This window comes from Oncorhynchus keta, chromosome 28 (assembly GCF_023373465.1).
Source record: "Oncorhynchus keta strain PuntledgeMale-10-30-2019 chromosome 28, Oket_V2, whole genome shotgun sequence".
Classification (NCBI taxonomy): domain Eukaryota; kingdom Metazoa; phylum Chordata; class Actinopteri; order Salmoniformes; family Salmonidae; genus Oncorhynchus; species Oncorhynchus keta.
The window spans coordinates 20297440-20322904 of NC_068448.1; the positions used below are offsets into that span (position 1 = coordinate 20297440).

A 25465-nucleotide genomic window follows, 5' to 3' on the forward strand; every position below is an offset into this window, starting at 1 on the left:
TTAAAGATGGCAGCAGTCAGCATCATTATAAAATGTTTCATAGCTCAAGAACATTTGGTTCCACTTAAAGTTTTCATAACTTCCATAACAGTCCTCCCAATAAATCTATCATTGTAAGTCTTATAAGCCAATAGACTGGGAGCCTCCATATCTAATAGAAATGCTGGGGTGAGCTGAATGTTTAGTATTTGCTCTCACCTCGTTATTGCGAGCTATACCGCTGTAGTCTGCTTCAGGAGGTAACACCACATACAGTTCAGCCTCATAGGCCCCACCTTCACCCTCGTTCCGCGCGTTGAAAGTCAAGGTCAGCAAGTTGTCGTCACCTAGGTACACTTCCTTCCTGTCCCTGATGGACCAACAAAACCAGAAATGGATTACTAATAGGGTCAGAGGTCAGGTCAAGAGGTGTCGGGTCTCTGAGGGTAAATAAGCACAGAGAGGTGGGAGAGAGAACTGTTAAAGCTTTGTGTACAGTTCAGATAGTAGTTGGCAATAGCAGTCTGGCCACTAACATGTTTTGTTGCTACAGCCTTATACTTACATGCTTTCTCTTCCTCTTCCCTGTTCAGGCTTTCTGCTCTACATATCAGGCTGATTTAGAGCCGGGATTCAGAACGGGACACAGCCCAAAGCACATAGATTCATCTCAGGAAATTCCCTCCCCCTGACCCCCTTCCCTCCCCCTGCATCCCCCTCACACAAAACGTTTCCAATGTAGCAGTAAAGTCATACATGCGATAGAGCACAGACTAGGACTTTAAAACATCTCCCCTTCCCCTCGATCTCTCCCTCCAGCTCTCTCCCTCTCTGAACACAATGAGAGAGGAAAATCATACAAGGGCCACACAGACGCTTCTAATTACAGCTGAACTCATAAAACCAGGCAGAGAGGAAGCAACATGGACCATATTTCAAACACCGATCTTCTGCTGGCCAGTCAGCCAGCCAGCCTAGTCAGCCTCCTACAGCCAGTCAGCCAGCCTCCTACAGCCAGCCAGCCTAGTCAGCCAGCCTCCTACAGCCAGCCAGCCTAGTCAGCCAGCCTCCTACAGCCAGCCAGCCTAGTCAGCCAGCCTCCTACAGCCAGCCAGCCTAGTCAGCCAGCCTCCTACAGGCAGCCAGCCTAGTCAGCCAGCCTCCTACAGGCAGCCAGCCTAGTCAGCCAGCCTCCTACAGGCAGCCAGCCTAGTCAGCCAGCCTCCTACAGCCAGCCAGCCAGCCTCCTACAGCCAGACAGCCTAGTCAGCCAGCCTCCTACAGCCAGACAGCCTAGTCAGCCAGCCTCCTACAGCCAGACAGCCTAGTCAGCCAGCCTCCTACAGCCAGACAGCCTAGTCAGCCTCCTACAGCCAGCCAGCCTAGTCAGCCAGCCTCCTACAGGCAGCCAGCCAGCCTCCTACAGGCAGCCAGCCTAGTCAGCCAGCCTCCTACAGCCAGCCAGCCTAGTCAGCCAGCCAGCCTCCTACAGCCAGCCAGCCTAGTCAGCCAGCCTCCTACAGCCAGACAGCCTAGTCAGCCAGCCTCCTACAGCCAGACAGCCTAGTCAGCCAGCCTCCTACAGCCAGACAGCCAGCCTCCTACAGCCAGACAGCCTAGTCAGCCTCCTACAGCCAGACAGCCTAGTCAGCCTCCTACAGCCTAGTCAGCCTCCTACAGCCTAGTCAGCCTCCTACAGCCTAGTCAGCCTCCTACAGCCAAGTCAGCCTCCTACAGCCAAGTCAGCCTCCTACAGCCAAGTCAGCCTCCTACAGCCAAGTCAGCCTCCTACAGCCAGACAGCCTCCTACAGCCAGACAGCCTAGTCAGCCTCCTACAGCCAGACAGCCTAGTCAGCCTCCTACAGCCAGACAGCCTAGTCAGCCTCCTACAGCCAGACAGCCTCCTACAGCCAGACAGCCTAGTCAGCCAGACAGCCTAGTCAGCCTCCTACAGCCAGACAGCCTAGTCAGCCTCCTACAACCAGACAGCCAGACAGCCTAGTCAGCCTCCTACAGCCAGACAGCCTCCTACAGCCTAGTCAGCCTAGTCAGCCTCCTACAGCCTAGTCAGCCTCCTACAGCCTAGTCAGCCAGCCTCCTACAGCCTAGTCAGCCAGCCTCCTACAGCCAGACAGCCTAGTCAGCCAGCCTCCTACAGCCAGACAGCCTAGTCAGCCAGCCTCCTACAGCCAGACAGCCTAGTCAGCCAGCCTCCTACAGCCAGACAGCCTAGTCAGCCTCCTACAGCCAAACAGCCTAGTCAGCCTCCTACAGCCAAACAGCCAAACAGCCTCCTACAGCCAGGCAGCCTAGTCAGCCAGACAGCCTAGTCAGCCTCCTACAGCCAGACAGTCTAGTCAGCCAGACAGCCTAGTCAGCCTCCTACAGCCAGACAGCCTCCTACAGCCTAGTCAGCCTCCTACAGCCTAGTCAGCCTCCTACAGCCAGACAGCCTAGTCAGCCTCCTACAGCCAGACAGCCTAGTCAGCCCTACAGCCAGACAGCCTCCTACAGCCAGACAGCCTAGTCAGCCTCCTACAGCCAGACAGCCTAGTCAGCCTCCTACAGCCAGACAGCCTAGTCAGCCTCCTACAGCCAGACAGCCTAGTCAGCCTCCTACAGCCAGACAGCCTAGTCAGCCTCCTACAGCCAGACAGCCTAGTCAGCCTCATACAGCCAGACAGCCTAGTCAGCCTCATACAGCCAGACAGCCAAGTCAGCCTCATACAGCCAGACAGCCTAGTCAGCCAGACAGCCTAGTCAGCCTCATACAGCCAGACAGCCTAGTCAGCCTCATACAGCCTAGTCAGCCTCCTACAGCCAGCCTAGTCAGCCTCCTACAGCCAGCCAGCCAGCCTCCTACAGCCAGCCAGCCAGCCTAGTCGGACTAAAACAGCCAGCCAGCCTAGTCAGACTCCAACAGCCAGGGACACTTCTTGAAAGTCCAATATCTTGAAAACTTGACTGCTGACATACAAAACAGTTTGGGACTGTATCAAGTGGACTAATGAAAAAAAAATCCTAAATAGTTTGAGTGGATTTTCCCTTTAAAGAAAACAAAGGGCTAACATTGAAAGAACCCATAAAAAACAAAAACCTTTCCCCTGGGGCATTTGTGGAACAGGTTGTGTGCCTTGGCAGGAAAACAGTAGAAATATCAACTACAGGAATGAAGGATATGTCTCGGATACATTGCTGGGAATTTCATAATTGACCCTTTGCCCCAAGCTACTATTATACAAAGTATTGAAATAAATGCAGCACTATCATCTAACTGCCAAAGACAGTTAATGCATTATGATTTTCCTCAACTGAACTCACTATCGCCCTGTAGCACTCACTTCTGTCATCATGAAGTGCAATGAGAGGCTAGTTAAGGATCATATCACCTCTACCTTACATGACACTCTAGACCCACTTCAATTTACTTACCGCCCCAATAGAACCGCAGACGATGCAATCGCCATTGCACTGCACACTGCCCTATCCCACCTGAACAAGAGGAATACCTATGTAAGAATGCTCAGTTCATTGACTATAGCTCAGCCTTCAACACCATAGTGGCCTCCATGCTTATCATCAAACTCAGGGCTCTAGGTCTGAACCCCGCCCTATGCAGCTTCCTGACAGGCCGCCCCCAGGTGGTGAAGGTAGGAAACACCTCCACTTCACTGATCCTCAACACTTAACCTCTCCATCAACGTCAACAAAACGAAGGAGCTGATCATGGACTTCAGGAAACAGCAGAGGGAGCATGCCCCTATCCACATTGACGGGACCGCAGTGGAGAAGGTGAAAAGCTTCAAGTTCCTCAGCGCACACATCACTGACAAACTGAAATGGTCCCCCCACACAGACAAGTGTGGTGAAGAAGGCGCAACAGCACCTCTTCAACCTCAGGAGGCTGAAGAAATTTGGCTTGGCCCCTAAAACCCTCACAAACTTTTATAGATGCACAATTGAGAGCATCCTGTCGGGCTGTATCACCACCTGGTACGGCAACTGCACTGCCACAACCGCAGGGCTCTCCAGTGGGTGGTGTCGTCTGCCCAACACAGGGCTCTCCAGTGGGTGGTGTCGTCTGCCCAACACAGGGCTCTCCAGTGGGTGGTGTCGTCTGCCCAACACAGGGCTCTCCAGTGGGTGGTGTCGTCTGCCCAACACAGGGCTCTCCAGTGGGTGGTGTCGTCTGCCCAACCGCAGGGCTCTCCAGTGGGTGGTGTCGTCTGCCCATCCGCAGGGCTCTCCAGTGGGTGGTGTCGTCTGCCCATCCGCAGGGCTCTCCAGTGGGTGGTGTCGTCTGCCCATCCGCAGGGCTCTCCAGTGGGTGGTGTCGTCTGCCCATCCGCAGGGCTCTCCAGTGGGTGGTGTCGTCTGCCCAACCGCAGGGCTCTCCAGTGGGTGGTGTCGTCTGCCCAACCGCAGGGCTCTCCAGTGGGTGGTGTCGTCTGCCCAACCGCAGGGCTCTCCAGTGGGTGGTGTCGTCTGCCCATCCGCAGGGCTCTCCAGTGGGTGGTGTCGTCTGCCCAACACAGGACTCTCCAGTGGGTGGTGTCGTCTGCCCAACACAGGGCTCTCCAGTGGGTGGTGTCGTCTGCCCAACACAGGGCTCTCCAGTGGGTGGTGTCGTCTGCCCAACACAGGGCTCTCCAGTGGGTGGTGTCGTCTGCCCAACACAGGGCTCTCCAGTGGGTGGTGTCGTCTGCCCAACACAGGGCTCTCCAGTGGGTGGTGTCGTCTGCCCAACACAGGGCTCTCCAGTGGGTGGTGTCGTCTGCCCAACACAGGGCTCTCCAGTGGGTGGTGTCGTCTGCCCAACACAGGGCTCTCCAGTGGGTGGTGTCATCTGCCCAACACAGGGCTCTCCAGTGGGTGGTGTCATCTGCCCAACACATCACCGGAGGCACACTGCCTGCCCTCCAGGACACCTACATCACCTGATGTCACAGGACATCAACCACCCGAGCCACTGCCTGTTCACCCTGCTATCATCCAGAAGGCAAGGTCACTACAGGTGCATCAAAGCTGGGACCGAGAGACTGAAAAACAGCTTCTATCTCAAGGCCATCAGACTGTTAAATAGCCATCACTAGCCGGCTACCACCTGCTTACTCAACCCTGCACCTTAGAGGCTGCTGCCTTATATACATAAACATGGAATCACTGGTCACTTCAATAGACAGTTGAATAATGTTTACATACTGCTTTACTCATTCATATGTATATACTGTATTCTATTCTACTGTATTTTTTTCAATGCCACTCTGATATTGCTCATCCTAATATTTATATTTTTCTTAATTCCATTATTTTACTTTTATATTTGTATGTATTGTTAGATATTACTGCACCGTTGGAGCTAGGAACACAAGCATTTCACTACACCCGCAATAACATCTGCTAAATGTGTACGTGACCAATCAAATTTGATGAAATTTTTATGAAAACTCATAATTACTTAAATGGACTTGTTTATGTGATAGAAGACCAATGACGAATTGAAAGAGCAAACATATATAGAAATCAAAATTGTCACGTCCTGACCTTAGTTCTTTTTTTAGGTCTTTGTTTAAGTTTGGTCAGGGCCTGGGGTGGGCATTCTATGTTTTTGTTCTGTGTTTTGTATTTCTGCTTTTGGCTTGGTATGGTTCCCAATCAGAGGCAGCTGTCAATCGTTGTCTCTGATTGAGAACCATACTTAGGCAGCCTGATTTCCCACTATGATTGGTGGGCAGTTGTTTTCTGTCTTTGTATGTAGTTTACCAGACGGAACTGTTTCGGTTGTTCTTTTGTTACTTTGTATTTTTAGTGTTCAGTGCTATTGATTAAATTTACGAACACTTACCACGCTGCATATTGGTCCGATCCTTCCTATTCCTCATCAGAAGAGGAAGACAACCGTTACAAAAATTATAGGTCAGAAAGAGAGCAAGAGAGGGGGGGGGGGGGCAAAATGCCCACAGATCAAAGTGTGTCGATACTCTGAATACTACTTCAAACGATTCGAGAGGGAGGCTGGTACTGGTTGGCACACCTACAACTCCCTCCCCAGTCCCCATACGTTCCAACAAATCTGTTCCATCGCACCTGTCTTTTTCCCCCCCACCAGCTTGACAGCCAATCCCTGTCGACCAGCACTCCTTCCTGTTTTCAAAGCAAAGTAGTATCCTCTGCTAGTGGAGCATTGTAGGGCTATTAACAGACTGACTAAACTAAACAAACGGGTGGAGCACGACACAGCTTTACTTACCCATCAAAACAACAACAAGGCCGACTCATCTGCATAGTGGGGTGAAGAGTTCACTTACTACAACCTGGCTCACAGTTGACCATACATAGCTATATTCTCCTGATCCAGTGGATGTCCTGAGCCGTGTATGGTCTAGGACTTATAGAGAAGGAAATGAAGGGACTAACTCACCCGTGCACCGCCAGCTTTAAGTCGGGAACACAGATGTTGTCTTCTCCACAGTCCAGCAGAATCTGGGCCTAAAGGAGGGAAGAATATGAGACGAACACATTAAACAGTGACAGAGCTTATACATGATCACACAGGCCCCTTTAAAATTAAACCTACACTTCTTTCAAATAGAATTCACACAGAGAATTAGACACACTTTGCTTTGATGGTAAACATACAATAGAGCGACTGTAGCGGGACGGGACATGGAGGAATATATTCCAGTCCAACCCTCAACCGCCCACGAGTAGAGAGTCATCACTAAAGACCAAACACCTGTGATAATCCTGTTAACAGTCCTCTCTCCCAGGGAAGGTTATAGACTGTATGACTGTGTGATGACACAAGGCAGGAGAAGCTCAAGATCACGTCTGACTGATCAAAACCCCTCTTTTAAACCCTCTCTCTGGCCTGGGACACAGAGGCACAATATTTGGAGGGAAACCCTCCCGCTCAGCAGTGACTACCATCCCCCAGTTTCACACCTCTGGTCCTGGCTACTACGTTGGGCCCTTCCAGAACACTCTCCCCTGGCTAGAGTCATATGACCTGGACAGCCAGTCACAGGCTGTACCTGGTGGGGATCTCAAACCGCTAACACAGTCTGTGCTTTAGTCTGTGACACAGCGGTGCAGAGACAGGTCAGAAGAACTCTGCACCACCTCAACTCATTTCTGTACCTTCTACATGGACAATCCTGCCTCTAGACATTCCCAAGCGGTATTAGTGCATCTTTGACAATAAAACCACTGTACACTATTCACCACAACACGTCCAGTAGTCTATCCTCCTCCTTGTTTGCAGTACGTGTCTGATTCGGCTCCAAACTTCGGCTTGCCTCTAGAAAAATGTTTGTGTTCTCGACAGCCGAAAAAACACTCACTGAGGTCCAAAGCGTCACAAAACATTGACATAATATGTGCACAAACTCTTCCGAACTGTTTCAGCTGGGAATCATGCCGACGCCTTTAGGCCAGGGTGATCTTGAGACCTAGACGCTACGGTAGAATGACATGAACTAAGCAGGTGTGTGTAGCAGGCTTAGCGTATGTAATGGTCTCCCTGTGTGATTCCATCACAGTGTGATGATCATGATGCTTTAGTTGACAATGAGGATAATAAATATAAGTTGAGGGAGATTAGAAAGAGCTCAGTGCCTCCCCTGTCATTACACAGCCAGGGGTTTGAATTAAGGGAAAGCAGGGTAACCATAGTAACCTCCAGCTCACTCTGCCCCCTCCCTCAGTGAGTGCTGCATGGCCCACAGTCGGAGAAAGAGTTACAGGTTCCCATCCTTGCTGAAGCTAAGAAATATCAACTGACAGTGCCTCGGCTTCACGGCAACATGTGGAGCACATTACAGAGAAACTCTGAAACTACACAGAGGCATCAGTGAGCTCTCACTCGGCAACCAGAGGGTGTGAGAACCGGGGTAAACCACAACTGCCCAGTACATACGATGCCATATAGTGAAATCCATAATAAAGCATGGTGCATGTGATTAAATCCAGACGGTAGTCAGTAATCACCCCCTACACGGTGTTACATTCACAATGGGTATCCATGATTAATGAAATATGTCAGCAGCTTTACACTACTAACCCCCCCATACATCATAGACACACATGGGTTATTCGAGCCCCACTCTGAAGTTCAGTTTCAGTACTACAACAGAATTGTAGTTGAGTATTTAGATGTAGTGTAAGTACAACACAGCAGATCTGATGAGGCCCCGGCAGCTTTGATACAACAAGGAGACACCAATGACAGGGCTCAGTCCTGCCCTGCTCAGAGTGAGAGAGGGAGAAATGCAGAGGGAGAGAGAGAGGCTGCGGTTACTGTGTCTGGCTGCGTGGAAAGTAATCCACGGAGACTCTGTGCCACAAAACATTCAAAACCCAGACAGATCATTTCAAGTCATCAGTCTTAAGTTATTTTATTTTCTATTAAGTTGAGACTCAGGTCATCAAATTTGTTACTTGAGTCAGTGTCCACATTTGTGCCATATGGTCCAGCATGCCACAGCTGAAGGCAGGCAGCCCACACGTTGAGCCCTGCTCACGTCTTTCTCCCTCTCTTTGCCTGCCAGGAGAAAACTGGAAAAATTCAGACAAATCTACACCAGATGGCACATGGCCTGTGTGCTGCGAGCAAAGCACCGCATTGGCCCTACCCAGAATCTATTATCTATATCTATTAACCCTGTGTGTATGACTGTGCACCCCTCAGTCGGAACATGACTTACTGTATCAACCGTTACACCGCCTAGCTGGGCTGAAAGCTGCTATTCCTGGAGTGGCAGTCAAACTCTAACTCTCTCTCCACCATAGTGTGCACATGTAACGGATGTGAAACGGCTAGCTTAGTTAGCGGTGTGCGCTAAAATAGCGTTTCAATCGGTTACGTCACTTGCTGAGACCTTGAAGTAGTAGTTCCCCTTGCTCTGCAATGGGCGAGGGGACGGTTTAAAATTATACTGTTACACACATGCCTCAAATTTCTTCTGTTGAAAACTGCTTTCCAGACCCTCTGGTCCCCTTCCCAGCAGAGTGGTTTGGAAATCAACAAGGAGAGCAGCCTGAGTCGTTCCGAGGGTGTGTGTGGGGGAGAGGGAAGGAAGGGGGAGGTCTGGTCAAGGTGAAAACATTACCATCACCTCTGAGTGAGTGAATGGATTTCCAGCCACGTCTTCACTAAGTCTTGTCCATTAAAACATGTGCAGTGCTCCACCACCAGAGATACTGGTGGCTCAGAGGAGTCCTCCAGGGTTGGAGTGCTGCGCTGGGGGTCAGACAGAAGGGCGGGAGGGTGTGCTGGAGGTCAGGAGTGCTGCGGGGGTGATGGCTGGGGGGTCAGCAGTGCTGTGGGGGTGTATTGAAGTACCTTCTGCTCGATGAGCTCGGTGGTCTTGTAGTTAAGGATGGGTCTGAGGCCGTGGGAGTCAAACGCTGCCTGAGGATCCAGACTGAAGTTGAGGGAGATGTAGATGGAGGAGAGCTTATCTCTGAACTCCTTGTCATCCTGCAGTCAGATAGAGAGACAGAGAGAGAGCGATAGATAGACAGAGAGATACAGACAGATACAGACAGGGACAGAGACAGACAGATAGAGGGAGAGAGACAGAGAGATAGAGAGGGTTTATCAGAGTGAGTGAGTGAGTGAGTGAGTGAGTGAGTGAGTGAGTGAGTGAGTGAGTGAGTGAGTGAGTGAGTGAGTGAGTGAGTCTGTGTCCATGGGGCCGAGACTTTATTTAAAACATTTTTTTAAATCATTGTTATTATTTTGTATTTTTTGTGTGTTTTTTAGGGGTTAGATCAGCTTTAATATTGCAGATAGATTGTAGCTTCCATCAATGTAATTGTCTGCATCACTTCCAATCCCACATATACATTTTTGCAAATATATATGTATATACACACATACATATTAATATATATTTTATTTTTATTTTCTTTATTACCCTCCAACCCCTCACCCAATTGGAGCAAACTAGTGAACAACAATGCTTAGGCCTGTATTTCCAGCTTATACATACTTCACACATAGTACATATATTTTATGGACACAGTCTACTTTACAATAGTTTGATTTAGTTTATTTTTAACTCTTGTCCTTCCTCTACCCTCAACCTGTCCCATATATTTCTGATGTCCATCCAGTTTGATTTCTATTTGCCATATATTTCAAACTGTGCTCTTTCCAAAATATATAGGTTGAGGACACAGTATGTTTTACATGAGTTATCTTGCTGTTATTAGTCCCAACCGTCAGCTCCATTCAACCCCTCCCATCTCTTAACACCATCCATATTGGCTTTCTATTTGCCATATATTTTTCAATGGTGCATTAAAAATATGTTATCTTATTAACACCTTGTTCTAGCTAGCTATTTGTGCAGGTAGCTATCAAGTAAACACAACTTTTGCTTCACAAAAGTTCTGAACCTTCCTATTCTCATTGTTTCTACAGATTGTATATTGAAAATAAAAATTTTTTGCTAAAAGTATTATTTTATTATTGATCGATTGACTATGACTTTTCAGTTCGCCCAGTAGTGTTATCTGTGACCAGAAACAAGCTACATATGGACAATACCAAAACAAGTGATCTAGTGATTCTACCTCTTCGCAGCAAAGATCTACAGAGCTGGGAAGGTTGTCTCTCCCATATAAATTACATTATGTTGGTTGCAAGAATTCTGTATAATAATTTACATTGAAAAATTCTAAGTTTTGAATCTAGCATCGTTTTGCATATCAGTTCAAAAACCATGTTTATTTGTATTTTTTATTTACCCTTTATTTAACCAGGCAAGTCCGGTAAAAACACATTCTTATTTACAATGGCGGCCTACACCGGCCAAACCCGGACGACGCTGGGCCAATTGTACGCGGCCCTACGGGACTCCCAATCACGGCCGATTGTGATACAGCCTTGATTCAAACCAGGGGCTCTGTAGTGACACCTCAAGCACTGAGACACAGTGTCTTAGACTGCTGCACCACACGGGAGCCCATGTGCCATGGAATCAGTACGTCAAAAATCTCTTCCCAACTATTTTGCAATCTATATGGCATGGCTGTCAATTATTTGGTCCTTAAATGAAACTGGTATACTTTTTTATTAATCACAATTTTCTTTAACCAATGATGGTCTTTAATGCTGGGCCGACAGACCAGTTCTTACCTTTTCCCTTTCACTTTCCTCTTCCATTTTTGTGGTAACGGTGCAATTACTTGGTTGTAATTTTGGGTAGAGCACTTACCCTCAGGTAGATCTTGGTCTCGTGACACACGCGCTCTCCGCTCCGCACTCTCACACTCCTCTGAAGCATTGCCTGCTGGGAGTCTACAAACAGAGCCCTCTTCACCCCTCCCTTCTGCATGTGTTTCAGATGGTCCAACTGCACCTCTACCAGGAAGCCTGGAACACACACATATACACACAACCATGAATGTGCTTTTGTTTTACACACCATCACATTAAAACTAACTTGCATAATCTCAAGCGAATAGAGAATCCAGACTATGTAGTTTGTTTTACCATATGTCACCTAGCACAGTGACTATATGCATAGAGGGCTGATTAGTGGAATAATTGCTGGGGTTGTGTATGAACAAAGAGGAGCCTAGTGCTTTGATTTGAAATCATTAAAAGGATCAGAGCAGATATGGGGATTCTGGAAGCATGACACTGCTCCTCACATCTTTGTCACAATACAATACAAAGCATCAGCAAAGTCATTCAACATACACAACGTTGTGTGCACATCTGATATTCGTGTGCAATTGAGAGTTTGTAATATGGTATTGTATGTCATCTGGACCAGATGTGGACAGTCGGCTCACCTAGGTTGTCTGGTAGGTACTTCCCATTGGCAGAGAGGCAGAAACTCAGGTTGACACTGTTTAGAACAGAGGAGAGACATAACAGAGACACGATAAGGGAAGCATTCCTGGCACAAACATGCAAACATGGAAACGCACAGACATCTCACTCATTCACTCTCTTCCTCCCATACTTGCTCTTCCTCTCAAATCCACCTTCAGATATCTAACAAGACAAGCCAAGTGGTATAATGGGTAACACTGTATGATATGAAGGAATGGCTAGTCATATGGGTAATGTTAGGAAAGGCATCTCTATGGTGTAGCCAGCCAAGTTAATAATGTGGCGTGTCCCCCCCCATCCTCAGCTCTCCAGCCTGGAATGGCTGAGTTAAAGAGGGTGAAATTGAACATCATCTCATGTATCCCCACAGACAGGACAGTCAGTCAGTGTCTGTATGTGTACGGGCTCAGAGCTCTCTCTCTCTCCCATGACATCAGTCACAGATTCCAACAGTCCGCAACGCAAACCCAAGCCCTTTACAACCAAACCCTCACTGACTGGAAAGAAAGAGCGAGGCGGCGATGGGGGAAAAAAGGGAGCAAAACAGAGTTAGTGTTGATAGAATACAAGGGAAGGAAGAAATAAAAGAGAATGAAATAGATACAGAAAGAGGGTGTCTATCTAGGAGAAACCACTCTGTTGTGCTCCTGTGTCTGTGTTTGTGTAGGAGTGTGTGTCTGTGTTTGTGTCTGTGTTTGTGTTTGTGTAGGAGTGTGTGTCTGTGTAGGAGTGTGTGTCTGTGTAGGAGTGTGTGCCTGTGCCTGTGTAGGAGTGTGTGCCTGTGTAGGAGTGTGTGCCTGTGCCTGTGCCTGTGTAGGAGTGTGTGCCTGTGCCGGAGTGTGTGCCTGTGCCTGTGTAGGAGTGTGTGCCTGTGTAGGAGTGTGTGCCTGTGCCTGTGTAGGAGTGTGTGCCTGTGCCTGTGTCTGTGTAGGAGTGTGTGCCTGTGCCTGTGTCTGTGTTTGTGTAGGAGTGTGTGCCTGTGCCTGTGTCTGTGTAGGAGTGTGTGCCTGTGCCTGTGTCTGTGTTTGTGTAGGAGTGTGTGCCTGTGCCTGTGTAGGAGTGTGTGCCTGTGCCTGTGTAGGAGTGTGTGCCTGTGCAGGAGTGTGTGCCTGTGCCTGTGTAGGAGTGTGTGCCTGTGCCTGTGTAGGAGTGTGTGCCTGTGCAGGAGTGTGTGCCTGTGCCTGTGTAGGAGTGTGTGCCTGTGCCTGTGTAGGAGTGTGTGCCTGTGTTTGTGTAGGAGTGTGTGCCTGTGCCTGTGTAGGAGTGTGTGCCTGTGCCTGTGTAGGTGTGTGCCTGTGTAGGAGTGTGTGCCTGTGTAGGAGTGTGTGCCTGTGCCTGTGCCTGTGTAGGAGTGTGTGCCTGTGCCTGTGTAGGAGTGTGTGCCTGTGCCTGTGTAGGAGTGTGTGCCTGTGTAGGAGTGTGTGCCTGTGTCTGTGTAGGAGTGTGTGCCTGTGTCTGTGTAGGAGTGTGTGCCTGTGCCTGTGTAGGAGTGTGTGCCTGTGCCTGTGTAGGAGCGTGTGCCTGTGCCTGTGTAGGAGTATGTGCCTGTGCCTGTGTAGGAGTATGTGCCTGTGTAGGAGTGTGTGCCTGTGCCTGTGTAGGAGTGTGTGCCTGTGTAGGAGTGTGTGCCTGTGTAGGAGTGTGTGCCTGTGTCTGTGTAGGAGTGTGTGCCTGTGTCTGTGTAGGAGTGTGTGCCTGTGCCTGTGTAGGAGTGTGTGCCTGTGCCTGTGTAGGAGTGTGTGCCTGTGCCTGTGTAGGAGTGTGTGCCTGTGCCTGTGTAGGAGTGTGTGCCTGTGCCTGTGTAGGAGTGTGTGCCTATGTAGGAGTGTGTGCCTGTGCCTGTGTCTGTGTAGGAGTGTGTGCCTGTGTAGGAGTGTGTGCCTGTGTCTGTGTAGGAGTGTGTGCCTGTGTAGGAGTGTGTGCCTGCGTAGGAGTGTGTGCCTGTGTCTGTGTAGGAGTGTGTGCCTGTGCCTGTGTAGGAGCGTGTGCCTGTGCAGGAGTGTGTGCCTGTGCCTGTGTAGGAGTGTGTGCCTGTGCCTGTGTAGGAGTGTGTGCCTGTGCCTGTGTAGGAGTGTGTGCCTGTGCCTGTGTAGGAGTGTGTGCCTGTGCAGGAGTGTGTGCCTGTGCCTGTGTAGGAGTGTGTGCCTGTGCCTGTGTAGGAGTGTGTGCCTGTGTTTGTGTAGGAGTGTGTGCCTGTGCCTGTGTAGGAGTGTGTGCCTGTGCCTGTGTAGGTGTGTGCCTGTGTAGGAGTGTGTGCCTGTGCCTGTGCCTGTGTAGGAGTGTGTGCCTGTGCCTGTGTAGGAGTGTGTGCCTGTGCCTGTGTAGGAGTGTGTGCCTGTGTAGGAGTGTGTGCCTGTGTCTGTGTAGGAGTGTGTGCCTGTGTCTGTGTAGGAGTGTGTGCCTGTGCCTGTGTAGGAGTGTGTGCCTGTGCCTGTGTAGGAGCGTGTGCCTGTGCCTGTGTAGGAGTATGTGCCTGTGCCTGTGTAGGAGTATGTGCCTGTGTAGGAGTGTGTGCCTGTGCCTGTGTAGGAGTGTGTGCCTGTGTAGGAGTGTGTGCCTGTGCCTGTGTAGGAGTGTGTGCCTGTGTAGGAGTGTGTGCCTGTGTCTGTGTAGGAGTGTGTGCCTGTGTCTGTGTAGGAGTGTGTGCCTGTGCCTGTGTAGGAGTGTGTGCCTGTGCCTGTGTAGGAGTGTGTGCCTGTGCCTGTGTAGGAGTGTGTGCCTGTGCCTGTGTAGGAGTGTGTGCCTGTGCCTGTGTAGGAGTGTGTGCCTGTGCCTGTGTAGGAGTGTGTGCCTGTGTAGGAGTGTGTGCCTGTGCCTGTGTCTGTGTAGGAGTGTGTGCCTGTGTAGGAGTGTGTGCCTGTGTCTGTGTAGGAGTGTGTGCCTGTGTAGGAGTGTGTGCCTGCGTAGGAGTGTGTGCCTGTGTCTGTGTAGGAGTGTGTGCCTGTGCCTGTGTAGGAGCGTGTGCCTGTGCCTGTGTAGGAGTATGTGCCTGTGTAGGAGTATGTGCCTGTGTAGGAGTGTGTGCCTGTGCCTGTGTAGGAGTGTGTGCCTGTGTAGGAGTGTGTGCCTGTGTAGGAGTGTGTGCCTGTGTCTGTGTAGGAGTGTGTGCCTGTGCCTGTGTAGGAGTGTGTGCCTGTGCCTGTGTAGGAGTGTGTGCCTGTGCCTGTGTAGGAGTGTGTGCCTGTGCCTGTGTAGGAGTGTGTGCCTGTGCCTGTGTAGGAGTGTGTGCCTGTGCCTGTGTAGGAGTGTGTGCCTATGTAGGAGTGTGTGCCTGTGCCTGTGTCTGTGTAGGAGTGTGTGCCTGTGTAGGTGTGTGTGCCTGTGTCTGTGTAGGAGTGTGTGCCTGTGTAGGAGTGTGTGCCTGTGTAGGAGTGTGTGCCTGTGTCTGTGTAGGAGTGTGTGCCTGTGTCTGTGTAGGAGTGTGTGCCTGTGTCTGTGTAGGAGTGTGTGCCTGTGTCTGTGTAGGAGTGTGTGCCTGTGTCTCTGTAGGAGTGTGTGCCTGTGTCTGTGTAGGAGTGTGTGCCTGTGTCTGTGTAGGAGTGTGTGCCTGTGTCTGTGTAGGAGTGTGTGCCTGTGCCTGTGTCTGTGTAGGAGTGTGTGCCTGTGCAGGAGTGTGTGCCTGTGTCTGTGTAGGAGTGTGTGCCTGTGTCTGTGTAGGAGTGTGTGCCTGTGTCTGTGTAGGAGTGTGTGCCTGTGTCTGTGTAGGAGTGTGTGCCTGTGCCTGTGTAGGAGTGTGTGCCTGTGCCTGTGTAGGAGTGTGTGCCTGTGCCTGTGTAGGAGTGTGTGCCTGTGCCTGTGTAGGAGTGTGTGCCTGTGTAGGAGTGTGTGCCTGTGTAGGAGTGTGTGCCTGTGTAGGAGTGTGTGCCTGTGCCTGTGTAGGAGTGTGTGCCTGTGTAGGAGTGTGTGCCTGTGTAGGAGTGTGTGCCTGTGTCTGTGTAGGAGTGTGTGCCTGTGTCTGTGTAGGAGTGTGTGCCTGTGCCTGTGTAGGAGTGTGTGCCTGTGTAGGAGTGTGTGCCTGTGCCTGTGTCTGTGTAGGAGTGTGTGCCTGTGTAGGAGTGTGTGCCTGTGTCTGTGTAGGAGTGTGTGCCTGTGCCTGTGTAGGAGTGTGTGCCTGTGCCTGTGTAGGAGTGTGTGCCTGTGCCTGTGTAGGAGTGTGTGCCTGTGCCTGTGTAGGAGTGTGTGCCTGTGCCTGTGTAGGAGTGTGTGCCTGTGCCTGTGTAGGAGTGTGTGCCTGTGCCTGTGTAGGAGTGTGTGCCTGTGCCTGTGTAGGAGTGTGTGCCTGTGTCTGTGTAGGAGTGTGTGCCTGTGTCTGTGTAGGAGTGTGTGCCTGTGCCTGTGTAGGAGTGTGTGCCTGTGCCTGTGTAGGAGTGTGTGCCTGTGTCTGTGTAGGAATGTGTGCCTGTGCCTGTGTAGGAATGTGTGCCTGTGCCTGTGTAGGAGTGTGTGCCTGTGCCTGTGTAGGAGTGTGTGCCTGTGTCTGTGTAGGAGTGTGTGCCTGTGTAGGAGTGTGTGCCTGTGCCTGTGTAGGAGTGTGTGCCTGTGTCTGTGTAGGAGTGTGTGCCTGTGTAGGAGTGTGTGCCTGTGCCTGTGCCTGTGTAGGAGTGTGTGCCTGTGTCTGTGTAGGAGTGTGTGCCTGTGCCTGTGTAGGAGTGTGTGCCTGTGTCTGTGTCTGTGTAGGAGTGTGTGCCTGTGCCTGTGTAGGAGTGTGTGCCTGTGCCTGTGTAGGAGTGTGTGCCTGTGCCTGTGTAGGAGTGTGTGCCTGTGCCTGTGTAGGAGTGTGTGCCTGTGTCTGTGTAGGAGTGTGTGCCTGTGCCTGTGTAGGAGTGTGTGCCTGTGCCTGTGTAGGAGTGTGTGCCTGTGTCTGTGTAGGAGTGTGTGCCTGTGCCTGTGTAGGAGTGTGTGCCTGTGCCTGTGTAGGAGCGTGTGCCTGTGCCTGTGTAGGAGTTTGTGCCTGTGCCTGTGTAGGAGTATGTGCCTGTGTAGGAGTGTGTGCCTGTGCCTGTGTAGGAGTGTGTGCCTGTGTAGGAGTGTGTGCCTGTGTAGGAGTGTGTGCCTGTGTAGGAGTGTGTGCCTGTGTCTGTGTAGGAGTGTGTGCCTGTGTCTGTGTAGGAGTGTGTGCCTGTGCCTGTGTAGGAGTGTGTGCCTGTGCCTGTGTAGGAGTGTGTGCCTGTGCCTGTGTAGGAGTGTGTGCCTGTGCCTGTGTAGGAGTGTGTGCCTGTGCCTGTGTAGGAGTGTGTGCCTGTGCCTGTGTAGGAGTGTGTGCCTATGTAGGAGTGTGTGCCTGTGCCTGTGTCTGTGTAGGAGTGTGTGCCTGTGTAGGAGTGTGTGCCTGTGCCTGTGTAGGAGCGTGTGCCTGTGTAGGAGTGTGTGCCTGCGTAGGAGTGTGTGCCTGTGTAGGAGTGTGTGCCTGTGCCTGTGTAGGAGCGTGTGCCTGTGCCTGTGTAGGAGTATGTGCCTGTGTAGGAGTATGTGCCTGTGTAGGAGTGTGTGCCTGTGCCTGTGTAGGAGTGTGTGCCTGTGTAGGAGTGTGTGCCTGTGTAGGAGTGTGTGCCTGTGTCTGTGTAGGAGTGTGTGCCTGTGCCTGTGTAGGAGTGTGTGCCTGTGTAGGAGTGTGTGCCTGTGCCTGTGTAGGAGTGTGTGCCTGTGCCTGTGTAGGAGTGTGTGCCTGTGCCTGTGTAGGAGTGTGTGCCTGTGCCTGTGCCTGTGTAGGAGTGTGTGCCTATGTAGGAGTGTGTGCCTGTGCCTGTGTCTGTGTAGGAGTGTGTGCCTGTGTAGGAGTGTGTGCCTGTGTCTGTGTAGGAGTGTGTGCCTGTGTAGGAGTGTGTGCCTGCGTAGGAGTGTGTGCCTGTGTCTGTGTAGGAGTGTGTGCCTGTGTCTGTGTAGGAGTGTGTGCCTGTGTCTGTGTAGGAGTGTGTGCCTGTGTCTGTGTAGGAGTGTGTGCCTGTGTCTGTGTAGGAGTGTGTGCCTGTGTCTGTGTAGGAGTGTGTGCCTGTGTCTGTGTAGGAGTGTGTGCCTGTGTCTGTGTAGGAGTGTGTGTCTGTGTAGGAGTGTGTGCCTGTGCCTGTGTCTGTGTAGGAGTGTGTGCCTGTGCAGGAGTGTGTGCCTGTGTCTGTGTAGGAGTGTGTGCCTGTGTCTGTGTAGGAGTGTGTGCCTGTGTCTGTGTAGGAGTGTGTGCCTGTGCCTGTGTAGGAGTGTGTGCCTGTGCCTGTGTAGGAGTGTGTGCCTGTGCCTGTGTAGGAGTGTGTGCCTGTGCCTGTGTAGGAGTGTGTGCCTGTGCCTGTGTAGGAGTGTGTGCCTGTGCCTGTGTAGGAGTGTGTGCCTGTGTAGGAGTGTGTGCCTGTGTGTGTGCCTGTGTAGGAGTGTGTGCCTGTGCCTGTGTAGGAGTGTGTGCCTGTGTAGGAGTGTGTGCCTGTGTAGGAGTGTGTGCCTGTGCCTGTGTAGGAGTGTGTGCCTGTGCCTGTGTAGGAGTGTGTGCCTGTGCCTGTGTAGGAGTGTGTGCCTGTGCCTGTGTAGGAGTGTGTGCCTGTGTAGGAGTGTGTGCCTGTGCCTGTGTCTGTGTAGGAGTGTGTGCCTGTGTAGGAGTGTGTGCCTGTGCCTGTGTAGGAGCGTGTGCCTGTGCCTGTGTAGGAGTGTGTGCCTGTGCCTGTATCGGGAGTGTGTGCCTGTGCCTGTGTAGGAGTGTGTGCCTGTGCCTGTGTAGGAGTGTGTGCCTGTGCCTGTGTAGGAATGTGTGCCTGTGCCTGTGTAGGAGTGTGTGCCTGTGCCTGTGTAGGAGTGTGTGCCTGTGCCTGTGTAGGAGTGTGTGCCTGTGTCTGTGTAGGAGTGTGTGCCTGTGTCTGTGTAGGAGTGTGTGCCTGTGCCTGTGTAGGAGTGTGTGCCTGTGCCTGTGTAGGAATGTGTGCCTGTGCCTGTGTAGGAATGTGTGCCTGTGCCTGTGTAGGAATGTGTGCCTGTGCCTGTGTAGGAGTGTGTGCCTGTGCCTGTGTAGGAGTGTGTGCCTGTGTCTGTGTAGGAGTGTGTGCCTGTGTGTGTGTGCCTGTGCCTGTGTAGGAGTGTGTGCCTGTGTCTAGGAGTGTGTGCCTGTGTAGGAGTGTGTGCCTGTGCCTGTGCCTGTGTAGGAGTGTGTGCCTGTGCCTGTGTAGGAGTGTGTGCCTGTGCCTGTGTAGGAGTGTGTGCCTGTGCCTGTGTAGGAGTGTGTGCCTGTGCCTGTGTAGGAGTGTGTGCCTGTGCCTGTGTAGGAGTGTGTGCCTGTGCCTGTGTAGGAGTGTGTGCCTGTGTCTGTGTAGGAGTGTGTGCCTGTGCCTGTGTAGGAGTGTGTGCCTGTGCCTGTGTAGGAATGTGTGCCTGTGCCTGTGTAGGAATGTGTCCCTGTGCCTGTGTAGGAGTGTGTGCCTGTGCCTGTGTAGGAGTGTGTGCCTGTGCCTGTGTAGGAGTGTGTGCCTGTGTCTGTGTAGGAGTGTGTGCCTGTGCCTGTGTAGGAGTGTGTGCCTGTGCCTGTGTAGGAATGTGTCCCTGTGCCTGTGCCTGTGTAGGAATGTGTCCCTGTGCCTGTGCCTGTGCCTGTGTAGGAATGTGTCCCTGTGCCTGTGCCTGTGTAGGAATGTGTGCCTGCACAGGAGCATCTCCACATCCTGATGCTTCCCAGCTGTGTTCCAACACCAAACAATAACTCATTCAAAAGCAGCTGGCAAACTTCCCGACCCCTCCCTCCCTCCATCTCCCCCTCTATCCCTCTTTCCCTCCACCCCCACCTGCATCCCACCATCACCTGGCAATGCAGGGGGGGAAGCAGCAGACACACCAACACAGTGTCAAGCATGTTGGGCAGCACAGCCAGAGATCAGAGAAACGCTGTTCTGTATCGGCTCCCATTGGATGGTAATGAGTACCATGCTGCATATTCACTGCTCCTCTCGAAGAAACAGAATCTGTTATGAAGTTGCTATAACAACAGGTCACCATCACCACCAGATAAGCCTGACTGTCTCCCAAATAAATAACATGATTAGTCTTGTGGAGTGATACAGTATGTCCTCAAAGGGACTTCCTGTCTAATTACAAATGAGAGATAGTTTTGAGGAACTCCTTCCTGTTGTGCCGAATGTCAATCAAGCAGCAGTTAGACAACAACACCCTTAGATCATGGAGTCTGCACCTGTATTCACAAACTGTCTTAGAGTAGGGGTTGCTGATCTAGGATCAATTTAAACTTTTGAAAAAGATAACATGGACAGGGAGACCTGATCCTTGATCAGAACTCAGGACCTGGAGACGAGACAATTACTCAACATGACACAGGTATGATGCAGTACTTACCAGGAGACAGGTATGATGCAGTACTTACCAGGAGACAGGTATGATGCAGTACTTACCAGGAGACAGGTATGATGCAGTACTTACCAGGAGACAGGTATGATGCAGTGCTTACCAGGAGACAGGTATGATGCAGTGCTTACCAGGAGACAGGTATGATGCAGTGCTTACCAGGAGACAGATATGATGCGGTGCTTACCAGGAGACAGGCATGATGCGGTACTTACCAGGAGACAGGCATGATGCGGTGCTTACCAGGAGACAGATATGATGCAGTGCTTACCAGGAGACAGATATGATGCAGTGCTTACCAGGAGACAGATATGATGCAGTGCTTACCAGGAGACAGATATGATGCAGTGCTTACCAGGAGACAGATATGATGCAGTGCTTACCAGGAGACAGATATGATGCAGTGCTTACCAGGAGACAGATATGATGCAGTGCTTACCAGGAGACAGATATGATGCAGTGCTTACCAGGAGACAGATATGATGCAGTGCTTACCAGGAGACAGATATGATGCAGTGCTTACCAGGAGACAGATATGATGCAGTGCTTACCAGGAGACAGATATGATGCAGTGCTTACCAGGAGACAGATATGATGCAGTGCTTACCAGGAGACAGATATGATGCAGTGCTTACCAGGAGACAGGTATGATGCAGTGCTTACCAGGAGACAGATATGATGCAGTGCTTACCAGGAGACAGGTATGATGCAGTACTTACCAGGAGACAGATATGATGCAGTACTTACCAGGAGACAGATATGATGCAGTGCTTACCAGGAGACAGATATGATGCAGTACTTACCAGGAGACAGATATGATGCAGTGCTTACCAGGAGACAGATATGATGCAGTGCTTACCAGGAGACCGGTATGGTGGTGTTGCCGTTGTTGACTGAACAACTCTTCTCCTCGGGGTTGATCATTGTGGGATAGACGGTCAGGGAGGCACTGGTGTTGACGATGGGCCGGGATCTGTAGTACATTAGATGGGAGCAGAGGCTGAAGTTACATATGATAGAGGCAGACCTTTGGGCTGAAGTTACATATGGTAGAGGCAGACCTTTGGGCTGAAGTTACATATGGTAGAGGCAGACCTTTGGGCTGAAGTTACATATGATAGAGGCAGACCTTTGGGCTGAAGTTACATATGATAGAGGCAGACCTTTGGGCTGAAGTTACATATGATAGAGGCAGACCTTTGGGCTGAAGTTACATATGGTAGAGGCAGACCTTTGGGCTGAAGTTACATATGGTAGAGGCAGACCTTTGGGCTGAAGTTACATATGATAGAGGCAGACCTTTGGGCTGAAGTTACATATGATAGAGGCAGACCTTTGGGCTGAAGTTACATATGGTAGAGGCAGACCTTTGGGCTGAAGTTACATATGATAGAGGCAGACCTTTGGGCTGAAGTTACATATGATAGAGGCAGACCTTTGGGCTGAAGTTACATATGGTAGAGGCAGACCTTTGGGCTGAAGTTACATATGATAGAGGCAGACCTTTGGGCTGAAGTTACATATGGTAGAGGCAGACCTTTGGGTAAACCTCTTAACTCAACACTTTATTTTAAAAAAACAATCCCTCAATAGTTTGACAGATAGAAGGTTATGAGTAAAATGAAATTACCTGTACAAAATCGCCTTGTCAACTCCGAAAGCACCAACAATAAGATCTGTTGTGAAAAGACATTTCTAGTTCATACACTACAAGTAAACAATAAGTACACAGTATAAGCACACTCAGAACTATGAGAGATGTTTTTAAAAATTCACTGGTCTTGTCACTCACCTGGGTAGCCATTCATGTCCTGATCCTTAGCACCTCGGAGTGAGAATCCAAAGCTGGCCGGCACTGTGCCTGAAGCCCATTGGCCAGCTATGACCTGAGAGGGTGTGTTCCTGAGCCCACCGGCGAATCCGTTGTAGATGAGAACCAATCCCTGCTGGTCCTCTCCACCGAAAGGACAGCTGATGGCCAAGTCTACCAATCAGAGAAGAGGAGAGAACAGGAGAAGACCGTGAGATCACTCAGAACTTTCCAGACTATTAGGACTTTGAATGAACTACATGAGACCAACAAAAGCGACATGTAGTAGTCTCAAAACCAATAACCTGACACAAAAACAGTCCATAAGAGGGAAGGTTTCACTTTTCAATCAAATAATGCTTCTGTCCCTTAAAGCTCCAGTATTACCACCACACCTCTCACCATTGTATCCATCCAGGTTGAGGTCTCCCAGAGGTGCGATGGTGCTGCCAAACCTCCCAAACACCTGGGTCCCGGTCAGGTTGAGAGTTGGCTCCAGGTCCAGTGGTCCACGCTGCAGATAGAGGTACACACGTCCCACCTCCTCCAGACGGCCGTCTGACCCTCGGGTCATGTACATGGGAGCTCCCACCAACAGGTCAGACATGCTGAGGGGAGGAGAGAGAAACACACGGTCACAGACATATACATTGTACAGACTAATGTGGCAAATTCAGGAAGCTTTCCTCAAATTCCCAGGTTTTCGTGAAATCTGGGAATTTCTGGATTCTTATTTACAATTTCTCAACCCTAGTACAGACACAAAAGACACATTTCCCATAAAAGTAGTAATTGGCTCAGAAAACCCGTCTCACCACCACCCATATCATTAAAAAGGGTGAGAACGCCACTATGTCAGCTGTCTGAGAACCGACTCCTACTCATTCGTCATTATTGATGTTGACTGAGTTTTCCAATAACATTATTGGATAAATTAAATGTTGCTCATGGGCAAGAACATACTGTACAACAATGTTTCATTAGAATGTGATGTTCGACTCCTCGAGAACTCACCCGTCGTTATTGATGTCGGCTGTGGACACAGTATACCCAAAATAGGAGCCCATCTGAGAAAACATCAAGACATCATGTCACATTCCTACAACATCACTATCTATCTGGGGTCAAAACGGCTCAAAATAGAAAAGCTGCTTTTCAGCAAAGGGGCTTCTATAACATAAATTATAGTAAATCTACTTGAATTAAGAGAGATCCTGAAGAAGAGACTACTAACAGAGACAAAATGGTCAATGAAAATGATGGTGCTTGCTTGGTCTAGCTTGAAGCTGTTAAGTTAGTCTTTTTTGTCATGTCTGTATAATACATTTTTATCTGAAAGACACAGAAAACGCTTAATTCCCAGACTCCCAGGGTAAGAAAATACATGTATGATTTTATTTATTCAGCTGAACCAATCAGCACCATTAAAAGGGGCTCACGCTATTTCCATTCCATTTGCAGAAAGGATCATGCTGCTCATTTGGAGAAAATTGCTTCTGCACTTTAACTTCAATAATTATGCTTTACAGCAAACCACAGATGGCTTGAAATCCAGTTAGCAGAGACTTGTAAAGGAAATTATTGTGCTTATATCATCAGTGTTCCAGTACACACTGACTCAGGAAATTAAGAGTTGCCACGAGAAACAGCTAGTTATGGAACCGCAGAGTGTCTGAAAAAAACTGTTTTGAGGTTTGTGGCTTACCTGTTCGCCAGTGTAGTTGAGCATGGACTTCAGATCAGTGCCATTTAAAACAGACACCTGCAGAGAGCAGACACACACACAGAACACATGGTCAAAATCTCTGAGGTCCAACATATGTATAGTGTATTAGGCCTGTGTTACAATATTCCACTCAAAATGAGAGCGGTGATGAGGTTCTTACCAAACCATAGAGCATGACCCCTTTTGGGACCCCAGCCACAACATCTGAGAAGTGCACAGACAGGGGGAAAACAGAGAAAAAATTGAAGATTTAGGAGGGGAAATATCACAAAGGTCACAGCTGTCTGGAACTCTGAGAATTCCAGCGATCGCAGTCTTTCCAGCTTAGTAGCGGGACAGAATTGTGTAGGTGAGTTCAGTTTGAGTTCACTTCAGGTATAGTAAACAATCTGAACCCTTTAATGGCTGTCTGATGTGCAGCCAGGCCTGTGGAAGTCTGCGGTACAGATGTCTTTACCTTCCACGTCATCTCCACTGAATTCCCCAACTGCAACAGAGTAACCTGCAAGGCCGCAAGAGAGCAGACAGTCATATGATATCAAGCATTCAGAACCTATACACCTCCACTACTCCTGAAGTGTAATCTATGGATAAAGACATGTACTTTGCCCAACTTTGCATCTATCCACCTTTTATCAGAGCTCAGAGGATTAGAGGGAATGTGGTGACGTTTCCAAATCATAGTTCTCAGACTCGAGTAGCCTACACAGGAAACCAGCATGTTTGGAAAGCAAGGGGATCACGAGAGTGATAGAATTACGAGAGAGGAAAGTCTTACCGTGGTAGCTGTCGTCATATTTGATCTGAGCCTGTCTGGTCTGGGTCTGTCCCTCCACAGACTGCATGAAGTACCCTGGATAGTAGGCCTTGATTATTTCCTCTTTGGCTGCTGAGATCACCTGACCTGAGGAGACACATGAAGCAGGAAACAGGGAGTGAATGGAAAGTTTCTCTCAGGTTTCACACAAATAACTTCAGAATACTGCTACAACTTATTTGCTTGTGGTCCAGGGGGGTTGTCAGACCCTGTACCTTGCCAGAAGAAGCTGCCTGGTCCTCCAAGCACCACTTTCCCATCCTGAAAGCGAGAGAGCGAGAGCAACAGAGAGAGAGACAGAATCATGAGAGAGATCATGTGTGTTTGCAATCCATAGTATTTGATAAACCTCTGGTACTGAACTGAGAGGAAGTGTTTAGGAGTGTTACCTTCGTGAAATCAGCACTGAATCCCCCCTGACAGTAGCCCTGACCACCCTGGTTAATGAATTCTGAAATAAACAGAGGCAAAGGTTGATAAATCAGTTTTATACATGAATGTTTCTGATTTGAAAAAGCTAATTTAAAGATCCATAAATTGCCTCATATTAAACCAATACTTCAGAATGTAGATATTTTGGAAATATTTGTAACCTTGACGTGATGACTCAACTGGGTATTTTGAACAGAACCAAGCCAGCCAGCCATTACAAGCAGTAGGGATACATTTGGTCAATATGGGATAACATAGTTGACTGCATCTGATAAAGGTACATTCTTTCCCCACAGCCAGTGTGTGATGTCACTGGAAGTGTTTCCTCAGTAGGGGTACTTGAGACTATATACATCCCTTCTGTTGTGGCCTTCAGGCGCAGCACTTAACCCCTGTCTAATAGCCTGCTGTGTGGACAGCTGCTGTGTCAGAGGTAGGCCACAGGAGTAACCTGTAGTGTAGGGTAGTTGGGTAGTGGGGTATTCGGTCGGCAGAGAAGAGCATTAGAAAATGGATGACGTCTT

The 25465-nt window shown here is 49.8% G+C and overlaps 1 protein-coding gene across 1 annotated transcript in view; it reads right to left on the reverse strand.

Moving 5' to 3' along the window:
• Positions 1 to 25465, reverse strand: part of LOC118360547 (integrin alpha-5-like) — an 83617-nt gene that overhangs the window by 23773 nt on the left and 34379 nt on the right. Inside the window, exons 5-20 of the mRNA XM_052485087.1 lie at positions 24899 to 24960; positions 24725 to 24770; positions 24471 to 24596; positions 24150 to 24194; positions 23853 to 23896; positions 23672 to 23728; positions 22981 to 23033; positions 22369 to 22574; positions 21949 to 22140; positions 21787 to 21832; positions 21016 to 21129; positions 11789 to 11844; positions 11206 to 11363; positions 9324 to 9461; positions 6402 to 6469; positions 199 to 349 (exon numbers count right to left, since the gene is read on the reverse strand). Of these exons, the coding sequence (XP_052341047.1) occupies positions 199 to 349; positions 6402 to 6469; positions 9324 to 9461; positions 11206 to 11363; positions 11789 to 11844; positions 21016 to 21129; positions 21787 to 21832; positions 21949 to 22140; positions 22369 to 22574; positions 22981 to 23033; positions 23672 to 23728; positions 23853 to 23896; positions 24150 to 24194; positions 24471 to 24596; positions 24725 to 24770; positions 24899 to 24960 (1562 nt within the window). The remainder of the gene's footprint in view (positions 1 to 198; positions 350 to 6401; positions 6470 to 9323; positions 9462 to 11205; positions 11364 to 11788; positions 11845 to 21015; positions 21130 to 21786; positions 21833 to 21948; positions 22141 to 22368; positions 22575 to 22980; positions 23034 to 23671; positions 23729 to 23852; positions 23897 to 24149; positions 24195 to 24470; positions 24597 to 24724; positions 24771 to 24898; positions 24961 to 25465) is intronic.